This window comes from Xyrauchen texanus, chromosome 29 (genome assembly GCF_025860055.1).
Source record: "Xyrauchen texanus isolate HMW12.3.18 chromosome 29, RBS_HiC_50CHRs, whole genome shotgun sequence".
Taxonomy (NCBI): domain Eukaryota; kingdom Metazoa; phylum Chordata; class Actinopteri; order Cypriniformes; family Catostomidae; genus Xyrauchen; species Xyrauchen texanus.
Genome location: NC_068304.1, coordinates 13,172,198 through 13,190,766, shown reverse-complemented (window position 1 = coordinate 13,190,766; position 18,569 = coordinate 13,172,198). Strand labels below are relative to the sequence as shown.

Genomic DNA, 18,569 nt, shown 5'->3' with positions numbered 1-18,569 from the left:
ATGCGATTCATACAAGATCTGGCAACTGGAGAACATTTGAATAATATATTGATGTGATTATTCATATAACGAGGTTTGGGCCATACAAATTATGGGAGTTTCCCGGGAGAAATAACAAAACGGGAGGGGGTCGGGTGATGGGTGTGAAATTCGGGAGACTCCTGGGAAAAACAGGAGTGTTGACAGGTATGATTACATTATTGTGGCAGATGAGTAAAGCAATGAAACATTAAAAAAAATTGCTTTAGAAGGCAGTTTCTTGTTCATTTCTTTACTATTGAACAAAAGCCAATCATTGGCATACAGATCACAGCAATACATTTTGCAACTGAATTTGTCAATCAGAGATAGATTTATAATAAAGACTTGTCTAAGGACGCGTCAATGTACACAAGTGTCATACAGACGCTTTTCTGGCATCTCACTTTGGTTGCTTCGCATCATAAACATACAGTTTTTAGTCACAGTGTCAAGATAAACATAGTTTGCTACTTCGAAAAACAGGTGTTCAGATCCCTGTATTTGGATCAAGCTGTGTTTGAACGCAAGACTTATCTTGTGCTGTCTGCTATTGGTAAGTGTGGTTTGTTCTCTGAACAAGATGCATATTGCTTAAACAACTGGAGTTTTGCTTACTGCCCCCCAGAGAAAACAGGTGGTACTTCAAGCCATGGGTGGACTAGGAACAAAATTTGTCCCTGGAGAAAATTTGTCAACCTCCTCTAATTCAAGCTTGAATTGCTCCAATGATAGGAAAAGTCCTTATTATGGTACAAGGACATCATTAATTGTGTTAATTTTTTTAACACGTTATTATTTCATAGAATTAATTGCACTGAATTAATGTGTTAAATCGACAGGCCTAATAATTATATATTGAATTGTTGTTATTTAAGGGCCTTTCTCTGCAAATATTTATAAATATGATTAATTGTGATTAATTAGATTAATTAATCGGCAAATGTAATTCATTTGATAAAAAATTTAATCGATTGATGGCTTTGTTTTTTTTATATATCATTTCCTAAAATTCAATTAAAGGACAACAGTCATATAGTTTTGAAGTTGTTGCCAGTTGCCACCCAAAGCTTGCCACTGTTCGTGTTTTAAACAGGGTTCCCACGCGTCCTGGAAAACCTGGAAAAAACCTGGAAAATGGGAAAAAAAAGTAAAATGTCCTGGAAATGTTTGCGATGTCCTGGAAAATAATTTTCCCTCCTTGTGGTTGAACGTAAACGGGTTAAACATTTTACGCATGAATGTCTGTTTTCAGCTGCCTTCGAAGCACTTGTCTGCTTTCATTTCTGCATGTAGCCAGCACCCCAGATAGCAATAAGTCGGCGGGCCGCTGGCGGTGCTCCGGCGGCAGTAGAAGCGGCAGAATGGCGATATCGCAAACACGTTTGACGGCGCACCGCCGGCGGCAGCCGCTTTTTAAAAGCGGCAGCCGCCTTCCTACCACCTTCGTTCCGCGGCCGGCCCGCTGGCTATCCGCCGTTCCGCCGCCGTTATATCGAAGGCGGACCGTCGGAGGCAAACGCTTTTTTCGAACGATCTGCCGCCGCTTATTGTATATATATACATATATATATATATATATATATATATATATATATATATATATATATATATTTATAGCATGCAGTTTATCAAGAATAATGATTGATAAAACCAGACATATTTCCATTTGGCGTTTTAATTCCACATTTCAAAGTACAGTAACTGTCATTGAAACAAGATGTCAGATCACTGAAATATAAATAACAGAAAAATACAAACATTATATACACACACACACACTAAAGAACAGGCAGGTTTTTAAAAAACACTATTGTAACACTTACAATAATTGTTAATAATATAAAGAGGTCAGCTCTGGGATGAAAAGAATTACCAGTAAACATAAGCAATGAGGATATTTGGTACCAAATAAAGTGAAGGATACCAAATAAATTGAGGTATAACATCATATTTACAAGTCATTTCTAACATAGGTTAAGTGGTAATAATTTAGAGTAAAGCTCTGGAGTAGAATATACCATTATAACTGCAATGCTGACCTGTGGCACAAGGATTTACAAGCTATATTTAACAATAGAATAACAGTTAAGCACTGTGACGGAATGAAAGTAGAATTTTTGGTACTAGTTAATGTGCAATATCAAATATCAGGCATGAAATAGGATTTACAAACTATAATAGAATCGTTAAGCACTGACGGAATGAAATAAGCCAATACTAAAGTCACGGTAAGTAGAATATTTGATACCAGATAATGTGCAAATATCAAGTATTAGATGTATAATCTAGGATTTACAAGCTATATTAAAAAATAGAATAGTTAAGCACTGTAACAATGAAATAAGCAGCAAATTGTATATGAAATAATTGAGATCTTTGGTATCAAGGAATGTGCAGGATAACAGGTATAATATACATTTTGACATTCAACTTACACATGACAACAAGTGGGAAATATAATTAACAGCAGAAAATCTGGCTGTAGAGAACACAGCCATTCAGAATGTCTGGAGAGGTTGGGGACTGCGTGGCGTAGTGGGCTAAGAATCACCGGTTTTCCCCGACCTCCAGAATGAGGCAGTGCAAATTGGCATATCTTCAGTGATTCCTCGTGCACCTGTATAAAAGGACAAACCATCCCATATTCATCCAAGGAGCTGCCCTCAAAGCAGGGTCACGAGAGAAAAGAAGAAGAAAAAAAAAAAAAAAAACAATTTCCACAGTGAACAGTGTGGATTGGGTGAGTGTAGTCTGACACTTTTAGCAGGCTTTTTTAGGGGTCTTGATGTTACTGACTGCAGGATAAAGAAAGGGTTCCAGTTGTCAGTGATGCTGGGGTGTCAGTAGTCAGCCTAGGTTTAAGGGGTCGGCTGTGGGTCCCTCTCAGCTGTGTGGCGCCTTTTTCCACCTTCATGTTCAGATGCTCCTTTCAGGTAACGCGTAGCGTTAACCTGGATCGCCTCATCAGTGGCATCCTGGGTTGCCGGGTTCTTCCGGATGGCTCCTGTAGAAAATAAAGATCTGTCATTCCATTTGAATGGCATAAGGTCATACACATCTACTTAAATATAAAAAAATATCCAACTTACTTTGAACAATGGTCTTCAGGAACATGTCTCTAAAACATGCTTTATCCCTTACACCAGTCCAGGTTGTATTGATGGAAAGGTGATTAGAGAAGATACTCTGAAGCATTCGCCACACGGTTGTCTTTAGGTCCCTCCCACATTTGATTGCCAAAAACCGAAGCTGAAAATACAAAAAAACTTGTTACAAATTACATTTCTCTGAAGCTTCTCATAAATTTAAAATGTGACAGGCTGTGGATTCAGACTGTAGAATATGCAGTGTACGATCTTAATTTTACTTTTTAGATTACCCTATGGCGTTATAAACGAAATCGGCACACTTACAAATCGTTGCTGGAGCTCTTTATCCTGCCTCAAACTGTTGTCAAGCAACGCCAAATCTTCCTGGGTGTCTAGGGGGGAGTAACAGATCCCCTGGCAGGGATAACTCTCCAACAGACACATTGGCACTGAAATGTTGCAGCATAGCATTTTGTTGTCCATGCTACGCACAACATTGCCAAACTCCAAGACGTCGCAGCATTAGGGTTTGATCTGCACCTACAGGGGTTCCCAGAATAAAAGAATAAAGTAGTCAGTCCTGGTCCTTCAACTACTAAACTATGACATTTATATCTAGGTCTACTACATGTACAGGTGGCCCCAGTGGGAATTAAACCAACAACCACAGGTGTTGTTTGCAAGTTGTACCCGATTGCCCAGTGCAAGCAAATGTCTTCAACATTGTCCCAACTTGCTTCACCTGCTCTTGAAGTGAGCCGCTGTCACCTGGGAAGTAACAATATATTGATTAGCAATACACTAAATATAATAGTAATATAATATAACCACAATTATCATACCAGTAACTTTCCCTGTAATTTCTATCCACAGTATGTTATGCATGGCATACAAGTTCATAATGAAGAACCCTTATGATAACATCAATTTAATTTTTTTTCTTTGAAGCAGAATATTTGTTTGTAAAAGGGGAGGAAAAAGAAAATAATGAAATACTGGTATACAGATTTTGGTTGATATATCATTCTGTACAGTGAAATTTGCTATTGTTATATCCCTACTCACCTGAAGGACGGATAGATCAGGCAAATCTCCAGTCAGGCCTTTGTAGAGTGTGTGCTCCTGCATATCCACAGGTATTTTAATTCAAACTTGCAACATATTGTAATAAATCTACAATATTCAGCCTTTACCTTACACCCTCGGTTGTTGCTCTACACTTTTATTATATTAAATACTTATTTATATAGCTTGCTCACTGTATAATCATGATAGCCTAATACTTATAACACAAGATTGCATCTTAAACGAATGACTGAGTTGAAAACTTGAATAAGAACGCATTTTACACAGAGGGGACCAGTTAGGGAAACTTACCTGCCTACAATAACTGTTTTCATTTGAGTTACATTAATCATGAATAACCTTAGCCGAGTCCCCAGGAACATCGGGCTATTAAAGTAACAAGCCTGTAACTGCGGTCTTATCAATTCTAGCTTCACCATACACTCAAACTGTGAGGTTTATCTGTTTTCCTCATGGACCTGTAGCACAATGCCCTGACAGTGACTTCACCTGTGCCCTGATCTTTATTAGAAACTGAGAGGAGAGCAAGTTAATATAATTTATATTACAATTATCACAAAAATGAACAAACAGTCTGCTTTAAAACTAAGAAAAAACAAGCTTCTATACTAACCTTACATAAAAAATGAACACGTGGCGAACTAGCTTAGCTGCTATCTGCCGGCACACCACATTAGATTAAAATACTTACCCTTGTAGTTGTGCAGATAACTCGATATGTGACTAAATAAATCCAAAATATGAATATCAAACTCAAATCCTATCCTGAACAAGGGTACTCCGTGAACAAGGACATGCTAGTGGAAAACTTGAAGGAGAGGAGTCTGATAGCATTGCGCCTGGTCCAGGATGCAATGGCTGAGCGTGCAGTTGATGAAGCCCTGCCAAAACACCTAATCCAACACTGCAAAGGAGCAAGAATGAGGTATATGCAATACCTTGAGGATGAAAAAATGGCAATGAAAGCAGAAAAAAAACAGGACTTCACATTACTGTCCAAATCCAATGCTTATCGCAAAAGTGTGGCCGAGAAAAAGGAAGAGCTGCAAGCCCTAGCAAAAACACTGGAAGACCTGCAGGAGAGCGTCAAGAAGCTACAATAACAGATTTATTTTAGAGGAACATTTTAATTGAAATGACATTGCTTTGTTTTATATTGACCTTTTTGCACTGCAGGATAGGATTTGAGTTTGATATTCATAGTTTGGATTTATTTTTTTTACTTGAACAATGCAGGTGTCAGATGCACTAAGTCAACTGTAAGAAAACAGTAAACAGATAAAGTAAAGGAAATTGTTTTGGTGATTTATTGAACATAAAATATTTTGTGGAGAAAGTACAAGAGAGAAAGATTGAGATGAATAAACATTTAAGCAATCTATATATGATATATTATATATACCGGTATTTTACCCTAGTTTGTCAGAATAGTTTACTTCAGATCCATTACATACACCAGTAGGCTAAATGGATTTTGCATTTAAACACATTTAGCTTTACAAAAGGTCTATCCATTTCAGCAATATTGACAAAAACGGTTACAAAGATTTGATAAATCAAAATAATTTAGAGTCAAAAACACATAACTCATCAGTTTATGCCATTATGTATACCAGATGCGTAATGTGCCTTGGTGCGAGCAGATGCAATTAATTTAGAAGTCCGATAATACCGGTAGTTAATATTTTCTAACGTTAGTGACTGATTGCGAATACAGCTTGACTGTGAGAGTTTGGACTTTTAAACTGATATCAGCAAGTAAAATAGCAGTGTATGAACTAAAGTAGAGAATAACTTCTGTTTTATTAGTGTGGCATTGCAAGTAGAGGAAAGCAGGTGGCATTGTGAAAGACAACAATCTTTGCACAACTATAATACAGATATAACGGTATAGGTACAATATCACATCTGTTTCAAAATATATCTCGATATGATAATATCGGTATATCGCCCAGCCTTAGTTGTGATAACTTGATTCGCACTGTAGCAGCTGAAAAAGTCTTGAAAATGTCCTGGAAAAGCCTGGAAAATCATTTCAAGAAAAGAGTGGGAACCCTGTTTAAAGCAAACTTAATGTATTCCTTGCTATTTCTTGATATTCTTATAATAAGAGAGATTTAGATTTGCTTCAGGCTTTTTAAATGTCAGTTTAGAGATAAATGCAATACTAATGCTTTTTAATGCTCATGTGTTCAATATGTTCTTGTTCTAAGCCTCGACCCACGAGAGGTAGGATGCGGATTCACTGTCTAGAGAATGTGGATAAGGCTCTTCAGTTCCTCAAAGAACAACGGGTTCACCTCGAAAATGTTGGTTCTCATGATATCGTTGATGGAAACCACAGACTCACTCTCGGACTCATGTGGACCATCATCCTTCGCTTCCAGGTAAGAGCTCCTTGGGATTCTACATGCCACTTTGGATTTTTTGTAAGTGCATTAAGAGGCTTTGATGAAGACTCTTTGATGAAGACATTAGGTGGGTCCCCCTCGGTGGTGCCATGTTGAGATCACACGAATGGCCAAACTCACTTGATATCAGGAAACCCCCTTTTATGTGATATTTTCTGTTGAGAAATAAATGAATCAGTGTTGACAGCAAGGTGTTTCTTCAGTGGCATCGGCAACTGATGTGTGGCACTGCATACATGCAGATATGTTTCAGCATAAAGTCCAAGACTAAACATAAGCAAAGAATAGGTTTGCAACGGTATGAGATTTCCACGGTATGATAACCGTCTCAGAAAATATCACGGTATACGGTATTACACAATTACTATTATCAGTGAAAACATACTTTTATTTAAGTATGTGTAATAAAAGTCTTCCTTTTGAAAATAAAATAAATAGAAAAAATAAGAAAGCTAACAGAATTATAATAATAAATCGAATTATAAACATGATAAAAATAGCATGTAACTACAACATGTTATATAACTAAAGCATGTTAGTTTACATGTTAAATTAACTACTAAATGAAAAATAACATCAGCTGTGTGAGATTTTAAAGTAATGTCCTATGATTATTAACAGTTAACATATAGAGTAGGTGCGCGACAGTGAGGCCAGACTTGCTCATGTCTGTAGCTTCATCTCAGTGGTTCTCAACTGGTTTTGCTTCATGACAGATTTTACATTGGAAATCAAGTGGTGACCTGCCATAGATTAAACATAACCTGTATTTAATGTATCCTTGGTTGCATTTCCGTTTATGTGGCATAGTTTGTTAATGGTTTTCCAGTACAAGGACATGCATCAAGTGACATTATTTTTGTTGTTGTTGTCAACGTTTGACTTTCAGCATACAACTGAATAACACAGACTGCATGACTATGATAAATTAATACTGCAAGAGTTAGATTAACATACAGGCGCGAAGGGACTTCAACATTTCTAAATTGCACAAATAATAAATACATATACTATATGTCACTGGATTGCTTTTGCTCGCATGTCAATGATTACCCCTCCGTGTGTCAATGATGCCAAGATCTACTTTTATATTTAATTTAATCACTGAGAAGGTTTACCTGCAAAATTAGTCGCACCAAACATCACAAGCAGCCTCAAGAATGGACACAGAGTAGCCGTATAACACTTTTCCTTGAGCAGAATATTGCACAACAGATCGCTAAATTTGTTCAAAGGAGAAAGCGAGACGTGCATGGTTGCCAGATTTCACAAAATAAGTATAACATTTGGCGGAATATTTCCAATTTGAGTAAGTATAAATCTCAAACTGGGGGTGTTTCGTTCATCTCATATCTGGCAACCATGCACGTCTCGCTTTCTCCTTTAACCATGTTAAACACTTGTAGAGATGTGTTATGTCCCAATGCAAGTTAACTGAATTATCCAATGAAAAATAAAAACACTTTTACGATAAATGAGCCACATGCCACATTAAACCACGTGGAGTGCCTGATCCAGCCCGCGGGCCGTAAATGGCCCATGTCTGCTTTAGCTGTTTGCGAGATTATCATTAAATCTGCCTCGGCAGTCATAAATAATCACTTGGGCGGCTGCCGAAATATCTTCAATGGGAGAACCATGGCATTGTTCTTTCCCTGATGTCCGCGACCCAGTCCGAATAAACCAGTTGATAAACACTGCTTTAACTCTGTGGCAGGACAGAGGGTGGGGCCGGGTCGTGATCATACACACCCAGTCCCGTATTAGGCTAATCAAGCCTCCGAGGTTTAAAGGTCGACGGCAGAGTATCGTGCGGGAGAGAGAGATCGTTTATGGACATGTCCGTCGTGTGTGTTTATGTGGTCTTTTGAGTTTATCATTAAAACTATTATTTATATTGAAAAGCTGGTTCTCGCCTCCTCCTTTTCCATTGATCCCTTTACAAACTCACACACACACTCATGTCAGACCCCCTCGCCTCGCTTCTTTCTGACAATTTCTCCGCTGCATTTGTGTGTGTGTGTGTGTGACGCAAGTTGACGAGTCAGGCAGACAAGGAGGAAAGGACATGTGCAAGCGCATGTGAGATTCTCCGTCCGGTTGCATTTTTCTCTCAATACCGATGTAAATGGTATGATAACCGTCGATTTTCAAACCGGTATACCGCTGCAACCCTAGCAAAGAATTCAACTTTAAGATCTTGTTCATATTTTTCATGTAATTTAATTTAATTTTGCTGAAGAAAAACCTCTGTGCATGCATAAATACAGGGTGGTCGTATATGTCCCCTGTTGAGTGTGAGTGCGCAACTGACAATGTGTGGCTCTATAGGCTCCAAAAAGAACAGAAAAGCATAATAAATGTATCATAAATTCCAGTAAATAGCACTGCGCTGGCTCGACAGGGAAAGTTTCAGGGACTGTTAGAGGTGGAGTGACACTCGATCCACCATGTGTGGTGGGCAGATCACGGGGTGGAGCTCCACCGTCATTCGCGCTCACTTCGTGTCTTCTTCCTCTTTCTGTCCTTTTCCTTTTCTTGGTAATCCTCTCTCCAGCTTTGCTCTATCGTTTGTTCCAAACTCTTAAAGATTCCACTTTATATGCCGTGTTCATGTGTGCTGGAACATCTCTCCACTCCCTCTCTTCCTCTCGATTTCTGCCCTCCCCATCCTAATATCTGTTGGTGTGCACTCTGCCCAGTCAGCAGGTAAGGCCTAACCACTGCAGCAGCCGAACAGAGAGAGTGAAACAGAGGGAGAGCAATTAGGTAGAGGGGAGATGGGAAGAGCATTAAGGCAAAAGATGCTAAATAGAGATTGACCGATATTGTTTTTCATTATTGAAACCAATACTTTTAATGTTTTTCTATGTTTAAGTGTCCAATAACAGTTATGCTCGACCAATTGTTAATCATTGTTTGTTTTAGACACAAGGATAAAGATGTAGGAAATGTATAAGTATATAAAGGTAGATGGGTTCAGTATATTTGTAGGATTTTTGGTTGATGTAGATGTATACGGAACGGATTAAAGTGCCGGAACTCTACACCATGATATGTAAGGAAACAGTTTGTGTGAGCTAGGAACTAAATGAAACTGTCCTTATTCTACATTATTACATAAGGAAATTTATAATAGAATTAGTTGAGTTTGGCAACCATTATAAATTAGATAAATGACAAATAACTAGATTGTTTGTTGAATAAAATTCTCCACCATTAAAATCGTAATACAATGTCTTGTTGTATCCGCTCACAATTCCTACTGTAAGGAATTAGCTTTAAAAAGGGAATTATGATTAATTCACTTATTGGAGTGATATTATTCTCATGGCTTATTGAAAATAATATTACACATATTTAGGTACAGCTTTGAAGCAAAATCTTTTAGAAACAGGGATGAGATTGTTTATCAAAAAATACCTCAGTCAAATTATCTTTTGGTTACGTATGTAACCTCCGTTCCCCGAGGGAACGGAGAAGCGACACTAGGGGTCTCTCTTGAGTGCCGATATTCACCTCTGATCTATTGAAAAGGGCCAATGGGAGTTGGCAGTCAGTATTTGCATACCCCGCCCCCGGACATATGGGTATTTAAGCGGGGCAAATACGGGAGTTCATTCAGGATTTTTCTGAGGAGCTGGAAATGGTCCGGCCACAACAGTGGCTCGGTTCAGCGACATGGCGGAGGAAAGACACAACGTGTCGTTCCCTCCCTCGGGTAACGGAGGTTACATACGTAACCAAACATTCCCCTTCTGTCGCTCTCTCCACGTTGTGTCGGAGAAGCGACACTAGGGGACCCATTCCAGTCTTGCCATGCCCTGAACCGTGTACGTGAACCGCCGATGCAGAGGCGGGCAGGGATTTCATTCAGTGTCGCGCATCGTCTGTACCTGGCTGCACGTACCCTTCCCCAATGCCCCATAAGAACATCGGGATCCTTCTAGTTACCCTGGGAGGGGAACAAGGCGATGTTTGCCAACATGGGAACGGGCCAGCCTGGCTGGGCCTCTTTTCTCTCTATGTTTCTCGCATAGAGCAATCACGGCCAGGGCCCTTACACGCATATAGGGAAGGGGGTCTTACCCAGACCCTGCGGAGACCACACCTGCCCTTTTTCTTGGGGAGGAAAAGTGGTAGACATGTCACACAGCCGTCTTAGGGCTTGTGTGGAAAGTATGGCACGGTGGTAGATCCAGCCTCGAAAGGGGGGAGTTGCTACAGCACGGCGACCGGGCAGCTGTAACTGCCTAAGGGAGACACGGGGTCCGCTCGTAAGGGGACAGAACCGTGGAATTACACACAGGGGGAGTCCGAACAGGAGGCCTTCTTATTTTACCTGTGGAGCCCCTATACCAGTACAGGGTGGCCACCAGGGTACCCGCAGTGGCTTGGGTCGGCGAGTTCCTCCGCTGAACCGCGGACCCGGAGGGCTGGGGAGGAATCGACCAGGGTCCCGGCTCAGTGTGGGGCGCCCTGGGAAGAAGGCGCACTGCTTTACCTTGACGTCAGGTAAAGGGCGCTGGGCGCAAGCGATCCACCCGGCCGGTCGGTCTACGTGTTACTGAGTTCTACGGGCTCAGACCTGAGAAAACACGAGACGCAACCGACTCAACGCGGAGGTTGTAAAACCGCGAATGTGTTGGGTTTTGCCCAACCAGCGGCTCTACAGATGTCTGCTAGGGAGGTGCCCTTGGCCAGTGCCCACGAGGACGCAACACCCCTTGTTGAGTGAGCTCGGACCCGCAAGGGTAGGGGCACGGCCTGGGTGTGATAAGCCAGTGTGATGGCATCGACAACCCAGTGGGCGAGCCTCTGTTTGGAGACGGCATTCCCTTTCTGCCGTCCCCCAAAGGAGACGAAGAGCTGCTCAGAGCGTCTGGTGCTCTGTGTGCGGTCCAGGTAAATGCGCAGGGCGCGCACTGAACACAGCAATGAAAGGGCTGCGTCTGCCTCCTCCCGGGGCAGCGCTTGCAGGTTCACTACCTGATCTCGGAATGGTGTGGTAGGAACCTTGTGCACATAGCCCGGTCGCGGTCTTAGGATCAAAGACGTATCTGCTGGACCGAACTCCAGGCAAGTGTCGCTGACAGAGAACGCTTGCAGGTCCCCGACCCTCTTGATGGAGGGAGCGCGATCAGCAGGGCCATCTTAAGAGAGAGGGCCCTGAGTCCAATTGATTCAAGCGGCTCGAAGGGAGGTCTCTGGAGTCCCCAAGACTACCGAGAGATCCCAGGAGGGAACTAGGCCTGGCCGGGAGGGATTCAACCTCCGGGCGCCTCTCAGGAACCTGAGGATCAGGTCGTGCTTGCCCAAAGACTTGCCGTCTACAGGATCGTGGTGGGCGGCAATGGCGGCAACATAAACCTTGAGGGTGGACGGGGACAGCCTCCTGTCCAGCCTCTCCTGTAGGAACATGAGCACTGACTTGATAGCGCATCTCTGCGGGTCTTCAGTTCGGGAAGAACACCAATCTGCGAACAAGCGTCACTTTAGGGCGTGAAGGTGCCTGGTAGAAGGGGCTCTGGCCTGGTTGATTGCATTCACAACGGTCGCCGGTAAGCCGGCTAGCTCTTCCGCGTCCTGTCCAGGGACCAGACGTGGAGGTTCCAGAGGTCTGGGCGTGGGTGCCAGAGCGTGCCCCATCCCTGAGAGAGGAGGTCCTTTCTCAGGGGAATTCGCCAGGGAGGAGCTGTCGCGAGAAGCATGATTTCCGAGAACCAAGTCCGAGTGGGCCAGTAGGGGGCCACTAACGTGACTTGCTCCTCGTCCTCCCTGACCTTGCACAGCACCGGTGCAAGAAGGCTCACTGGGGGAAATGCGTACTTGCGCAGCCCCGAGGGCCAGCTGTGTGCCAGCGATCTGTCCCGAGGGGAGCCTCTGTTAGGGCGCACCAGAGCGGGCAGTGGGAGGTTTCCTGGGAGGCAAACAGGTCTACCTGGGCCTTGCCGAACCGCTCCCAAATCAGCTGGACCGACAGGGGTGAAGCCTCCACTCCCCACCGGGCAGGCGTTGTTGTGATAGCGCGTCCGCTACGACGCTGAGCTTGCCGGGATGTGAGTGGCGCGCAGCGACTTGAGTCGCTGCTGGCTCCATAGGAGGAGACGGCGGGCGAAGTTGTGACATGTGGTGGGCGCCGCACGCCTTGCCGATTTATGTATGCCCCCACTGTGGTGCTGTCCGATCTCACGAGGACATGTTTGTCCCGAACTAACGGGAGGAACTTCCTGAGAGAAAGAAGGACGGTCAACAACTCCAGGCAATTGATGTGCCAACGCAGCAGGGCCCCTTTCCAACGGCCCGCTGCTGCGCGCCCGCTGCACACGGCACCCCACCCGACCGGAGGCGCCGTTGTGACCAGGACGCCGGGACACCTGCTGCAGGGGCACTCCTGCCCGTAGAAAGCAGAGGTCTGTCCAGGGTCGGAGTGTTTTGAGGCAGGCGGGGTGATCCTTACCCGATGCGTGCCGTGGTGCCATGCTTGTCTCGGGACTCGAAGTCTGGAGCCAGTGCTGGAGTGGTCTCACATGCATCAACCCCAGCGGCGCGACCGCCAGGAGGACGCCATATGCCCCAGGAGCCTCTGGAAAAGTTTTAGAGGGACCACTGTGCCTGGCTTGAGGGAAGCGAGGCAGTCCAGCACCGACTGAGCACGCCGCCGTGAGACGTGCTGTCATTGAGACTGAGTCTAACTCCAACCCGAGAAAAGAGATGCTCTGAACCGGAGTGAGCTTGCTCTTTTCCCAGTTGACCTGAAGCCCCAAACGGCTGAAGTGCCGGAGCACCTGGTCTCTGTGTGTGCATAGTAACTCTCGAGAGTGTGCTAGGATGAGCCAGTCGTCGAGGTAGTTGAGAATGCGGATGCCGGCTACCGTGAGCGGGCAGGGCGCTTCTGCGACTTTCATAAAGACGCGAGGGACAGAGACAGGCCGAAGGGGAGGATTTTGTACTGGAACGCCTGGTCGTCGAACGCGAACCGTAAGAAGGGTCGGTGTCGTGGCAGAATTGAGACGTGGAAGTACGCTGCCCTTCAGGTCTACCGCTGCTAACCAATCTAGATGCTGAACGCCAGCCAGAATATTTCTCTGCATGAGCATTTTGAACGGGAGTTTTAACAAGGCCCGATTGAAAACTCGCAAGTCCAGGATTGGTCGTAAGCTGCCGCCTTTCTTGGGTACAATGAAGTAAGGGCTGTAGAAACCCTTCCTCATTTCGGTTGGAGGGACGGGCTCTACCGCGCTCCTTGGCTAAGAGGGTCGTGATTTCAGCGGACGCTCCTGAAGGGGGCAGGAGCCGGGCAAACTGAATTGGCGTAACCGAAGTCGAATGGTCCGGTGCAGCCAGCGTGATGCGTTGGGAAGCTGAAAGCCACGCTTCCCAGCTCTACGCTTAGGGGCACCAAAGGGACGCAGTATTTTGGACGACACCGGCGGGCCTCGCGAGCGGGCGGAACAGGTAATGCAGCATCGGGTGGCTTCGTTGCAGCCTGAGGCTGAGGTGCTGAGAACAGACTCAAAGCACTTACCTTGCTCACGCGACCCGCAGGGGCGGGTTCGTGACTGAGGAGGAGGTCTGATGCTGGCGCCCTCTGGACTTGTCTGAACCGGCCGGCCGGGGACAGTCGTGGGCAGGCGGAAGGCCGCGTCCGTGTACCGGACTGTCGTAATCTGAAAGCAGATTGCCGTGAGAACGGCATTTGCGGCCAGGTGACCCAGAGGCAAAGGAAATAGCTCTATTATTGAGAATGTGGAAAATGTAAAAACAAAGGATTCTCCTCCCGTCCCTCCACTGGGGAACGGAGAGGTCTTACCACCTCCGAGCTAACGCCTCGGTCTCTGGGTCGGTCGCCTCAGGAGCTCCTGGGAGCCTTCCGGGTCCTCGAGGGGTCCGTGAGACGAGGGAGCGCCCCTTTCTGCGGGGAGCTCAACGCTGGGCTGAGGGCTAGGCCCGCTGTCGCTCGCTGGAGGCGGAGCACCACTTCCTTTCTTCCTTGAAAACCGCAGGAGGATGCCCTCGGCGAGCAGACAGGGCATGGCCCCTGGCGGCAGGTTTGGCGGCGGGCAGGACGTGTGACCTGGCCTCCGTCTGTTTCTTCACCACTGAGGACTGCTGGGTGGAGACGTCAGGTGGTGTCGCCGAATGGAGCTGGGAGACTGGAGAGTTTTGAGAAAGCGTGCTTTGTCTACCTCCTGTACTACGACCAGATCCAGTCCATTTGTTTTGTTTCTGGACCACGAGGGTGGACATCGCCTGTCCGAGTGCAGTTCCTGCAGCACGTCAAGAACAGGACTACCCAAGTGCAAATCTTGAAGTGCCTTGGCCCGGTGGACTTGCAGGGAGGGGCCATGGCATGTAGGGGGGGAGCGGTCTGGGACCGTTCTACCGCCGAGGGTAGTGAGAGCGGAGGAGTGAGGAAGCTTGGCTCGCTCAGCTCGTCGTGCACGTCCAGGAAGGAACGGGGGGGTGCGGCTCTGGGCGGCGCACCAGCCCGTGAATCATCAAGGGGAAGCATAGCAGATCTCCGTGCATCAGGTTCAGACTGGGCAAGCAGACCTGTAGGTGGCGGCCCAGGCGAGTTATCCGCATCCGATGCCGCTGTGACGCTCTCCGATGCAGCGGTGATGTCGTCATCCAATGTCCGGGAGCTCCAGGGACCGGGCGGCCGGCCGTTAGGCGGACCGCGCTTATCCCGAGCTCGTGAGGGGAGCAAGCAAGCGTGCAGGGGGGGCGGGGGGTTTCGAGCGATTTACTCTTTTAAGGAAAATAACTCTTTTAATATACACAGTGTGTATGTGTGTCTGTGCTGTCGAAGCGCACAGGGGCAACAATGCACGCCGTGCAAAGTGAAGGAGAAAGCCGCTGTTGTGCGCCGTCAAGATCCAACAGCATGCAGATCGTCAGAGGAAACAGGAACGTTTTATAGTGGTGTGTAAACTCGCAGCAACTGCAGACAGACCATCGGCTCGAAGAAATTTTCTGAATGAACTCCGTGATTTGCCCCGCTTAAATACCCGTATGTCCGGGGCGGGTATGCAAATACTGACTGCCAACTCCCATTGGCCCTTTTCAATAGATCAGAGGTGAATATCGGCGCTCAAGAGAGACCCCTAGTGTCGCTTCTCCGACACAACGTGGAGAGAGCGACAGAAGGGGAACTTAGAATACAGACAAACTTTATTGCTTTTCTAAACATAAAATGAATCTAACACATACAACATGAAACATGAAGAGTGACAGAATGTGAAATAAATGATAGATACAGAGAAAATGAATTTCATGGAGTTTGTTGACAATGCCTTAAGAACCATTTATCCTTCTTTGAGTCTAAATCGATTTGCAATTGGATTCCCCAAAGTTTTCAACTAATACACCAGTACTTTGAGCAAAGGTCTGGAGATATACTTGCGTGTTGTTGTGTTTCCTTGCATTGCATTCTTTGGCATTTGAAGAAAGTTCATTCCGTCGATGTTTTGGACTGGATTAAGTAAGGCCTTCTGCAAGGAGGACTCCTGACTCCCGTTGGGTGTATGAACTGTAGAGCAGAGTGAGAGGCTTCCTCTGGAATTTGTGTGTCCCGAGTTTTCCTTTGACTCTACATGGCATGGAGGATCTGGAAGAAGCAAGTGAAGCTTCAGCAGAAGAGTTCAGAAGAGAGAAGCCAGAGAAGAGAGAGGAGCATAAGGGAAGAGAGAGGAGCATGAGTGAAGAGAGAAGAGAATTGTTTGGAGACATTTTAACTGAAGTTGGCCGCACCCCAGAAGGTGACTTGCGCCAATCAGATGTGGCTTTTCTGAGTCACATGGTCAACTGGGCTGTCCTTTTTCAACAGTTGATTTTATGGTCCTTTGTTTTGGATTCTTACAAAACTCCTGCTCAGAAATAGTGCATGTTTAATCATTAACTTTTATATCTTGAAAATGGTACAAGAGACATGACATTTGTTGTCATCAGCTTTCTCTCCCCACATATGCAAGCATTTACACATTAAATATGACATTCTTTCATGAATATTATACATGTAAGTAACAAAACATGAAATCCCTGATTACAAATCAAACTGGTTAATTAATTGGTTTTACAACATGGATAAAACATTACACATTATGAAAAACCTGATTGTCAGGGTATATTATCAACTTAAGCGTTAGTCGAATGAGATGAATCATACAAGATTAAAGAGTATAATCACAGATTCGTCATTACAAATCACTACACATATTTAAAAAGGTACATCAGGCTATAATCATTCATTTGTCAGTTATAAAAGTTACCACAGTTCAAAGCAATTTTCATAATTACCTAGCAAGGCTAAAAGTGTGTGTAAATTGTGGATTTAAATGCATTCTGTACATATTAGAAGGTTAATTTCTTAAAGTACTGTGACTTTGTGTGAAATGCTCCTGGATTAAGATTAAATGTTCTAGTTTTAGAGTCGTGCAAATGTGATGGTCTTTGCAAGGAAACCTTTCAAAGAAAAGCCTGGTTTAGCTCGGTGGGGAAGTTCAGAAGTTCATGCTGAGTGGCCTCTCTGACCAATGACCCTTTTTTGCTGTGAATGAATAATTTCAGTGTCTTTGACAATTTTATTGTCCAAAGGCAGGCCTTCACTCAGATTGTTGGTGCCTGGTCTTTTAATTTATGATGTTGAGGAATTCTAGGATTTAAAAGTTTGGGTTTTTCTAGATTAAAACCATATTGCTGCAATTATTGTGCATGGATAATCCTACAAAGAAATAATTCAACTTAAATTCAATTATAATGCTAATATTGCACACAGTCAACAAATAAATAACCTCTTCACTTTTCATTGGTGCACCTTAAAATTTTAGGTCTTTTGGAAGTCTTTGCACAAATGTCTTCCACTGTTCATCTTTGTTTTGGGCTATTTCAAACTTTGGCTAGGTCTCCTGATAGCATTGCAACTTAAACTTTAACGATCATCTTAACTAACGTTGCTCGTTATTTTACGACGATATACCAGCATGTAGATCACTTATTATAAAGAACTTAAGAGCTTCGTTATGGGAGCTGTCCAGTCCAAAGGTGCTGATCACTTTGGCAAACATGTTCAGGTGTTTGTCTTCTCAAAATGAAATTAAGGTGGAAATACTGACAAACGTGGAAGTAGTTTGTAACTGAAATGTATTACCTAACTACAGTATTACAGAATTTATTTAAAGAAATAATTATGGCTTTAGTAAGACAGAGTTTCAGATGTATTGATGCTCAGTCATACTGCAGAGATCAATGAAAGTGATGCAATAATTGCATGTAATGTGAACATAAGGGGCTCTCATATAGCCTAAAATTTTGTTCCTTTGGATGGAAACTAATGCACACAGAACAGGATTAAAATGACGGTCATCAGTGTTGAACTACTCATAGACCTGTCTAAATATTAATAGATCATCTGGTTAGTTGAATGTACTGTGTACTTGTAGCCTTACTGCCATTATGCATCATGCAGTTTGTTACTGCCTTGTAAAAAGACTATAGGTGAGCCAGTTTGAACCAGCAATTGGAGGAAGAAAGAAGAGGAGGAGAATGAAAAGAGAAAGAGAGAGGGAATCTCTCATTGCACACTCTCACTCTAATCTCCTCTTTTAACCATATTTTATTTATTTATTAAAGCATATTTTTTTTAAGTTTTAAATTGCACGGTCACATTACTCACATATGTGTTCTTAAATAATCTGTTTAATAAGAAGATATCGTCTTTCTATTGCCATTACAATCATGCTTATCAAAGAAGGCTAATATAATGTGATACTGTATTACATGTCTTGTAAATTTAGACCTATCACGTCGCATGTTCAGACTGCAGAGCCTGCCTATTGATTTCATAGAGATTTTTTCAATATTTATTTTATGGTAAATGGTCTGCATATATATATAGCGCTTATTTAACCTTAGCTGTTTTCAAAACGCTTTACACTGTGAAATCATTCACTCATTCACA

The 18,569-nt window shown here is 44.0% G+C and overlaps 1 protein-coding gene across 3 annotated transcripts in view; it reads left to right on the top strand.

Annotated features, from left to right (window-relative positions):
- LOC127622886 (spectrin beta chain, non-erythrocytic 4-like) overlaps positions 1 to 18,569 on the top strand; it is a 119,587-nt gene that overhangs the window by 8,210 nt on the left and 92,808 nt on the right. For all 3 annotated transcript variants that reach the window (XM_052097019.1, XM_052097018.1, XM_052097017.1), the window contains exon 3: positions 6,410 to 6,583. In XM_052097019.1, the coding sequence (XP_051952979.1) occupies positions 6,410 to 6,583 (174 nt within the window). The remainder of the gene's footprint in view (positions 1 to 6,409; positions 6,584 to 18,569) is intronic.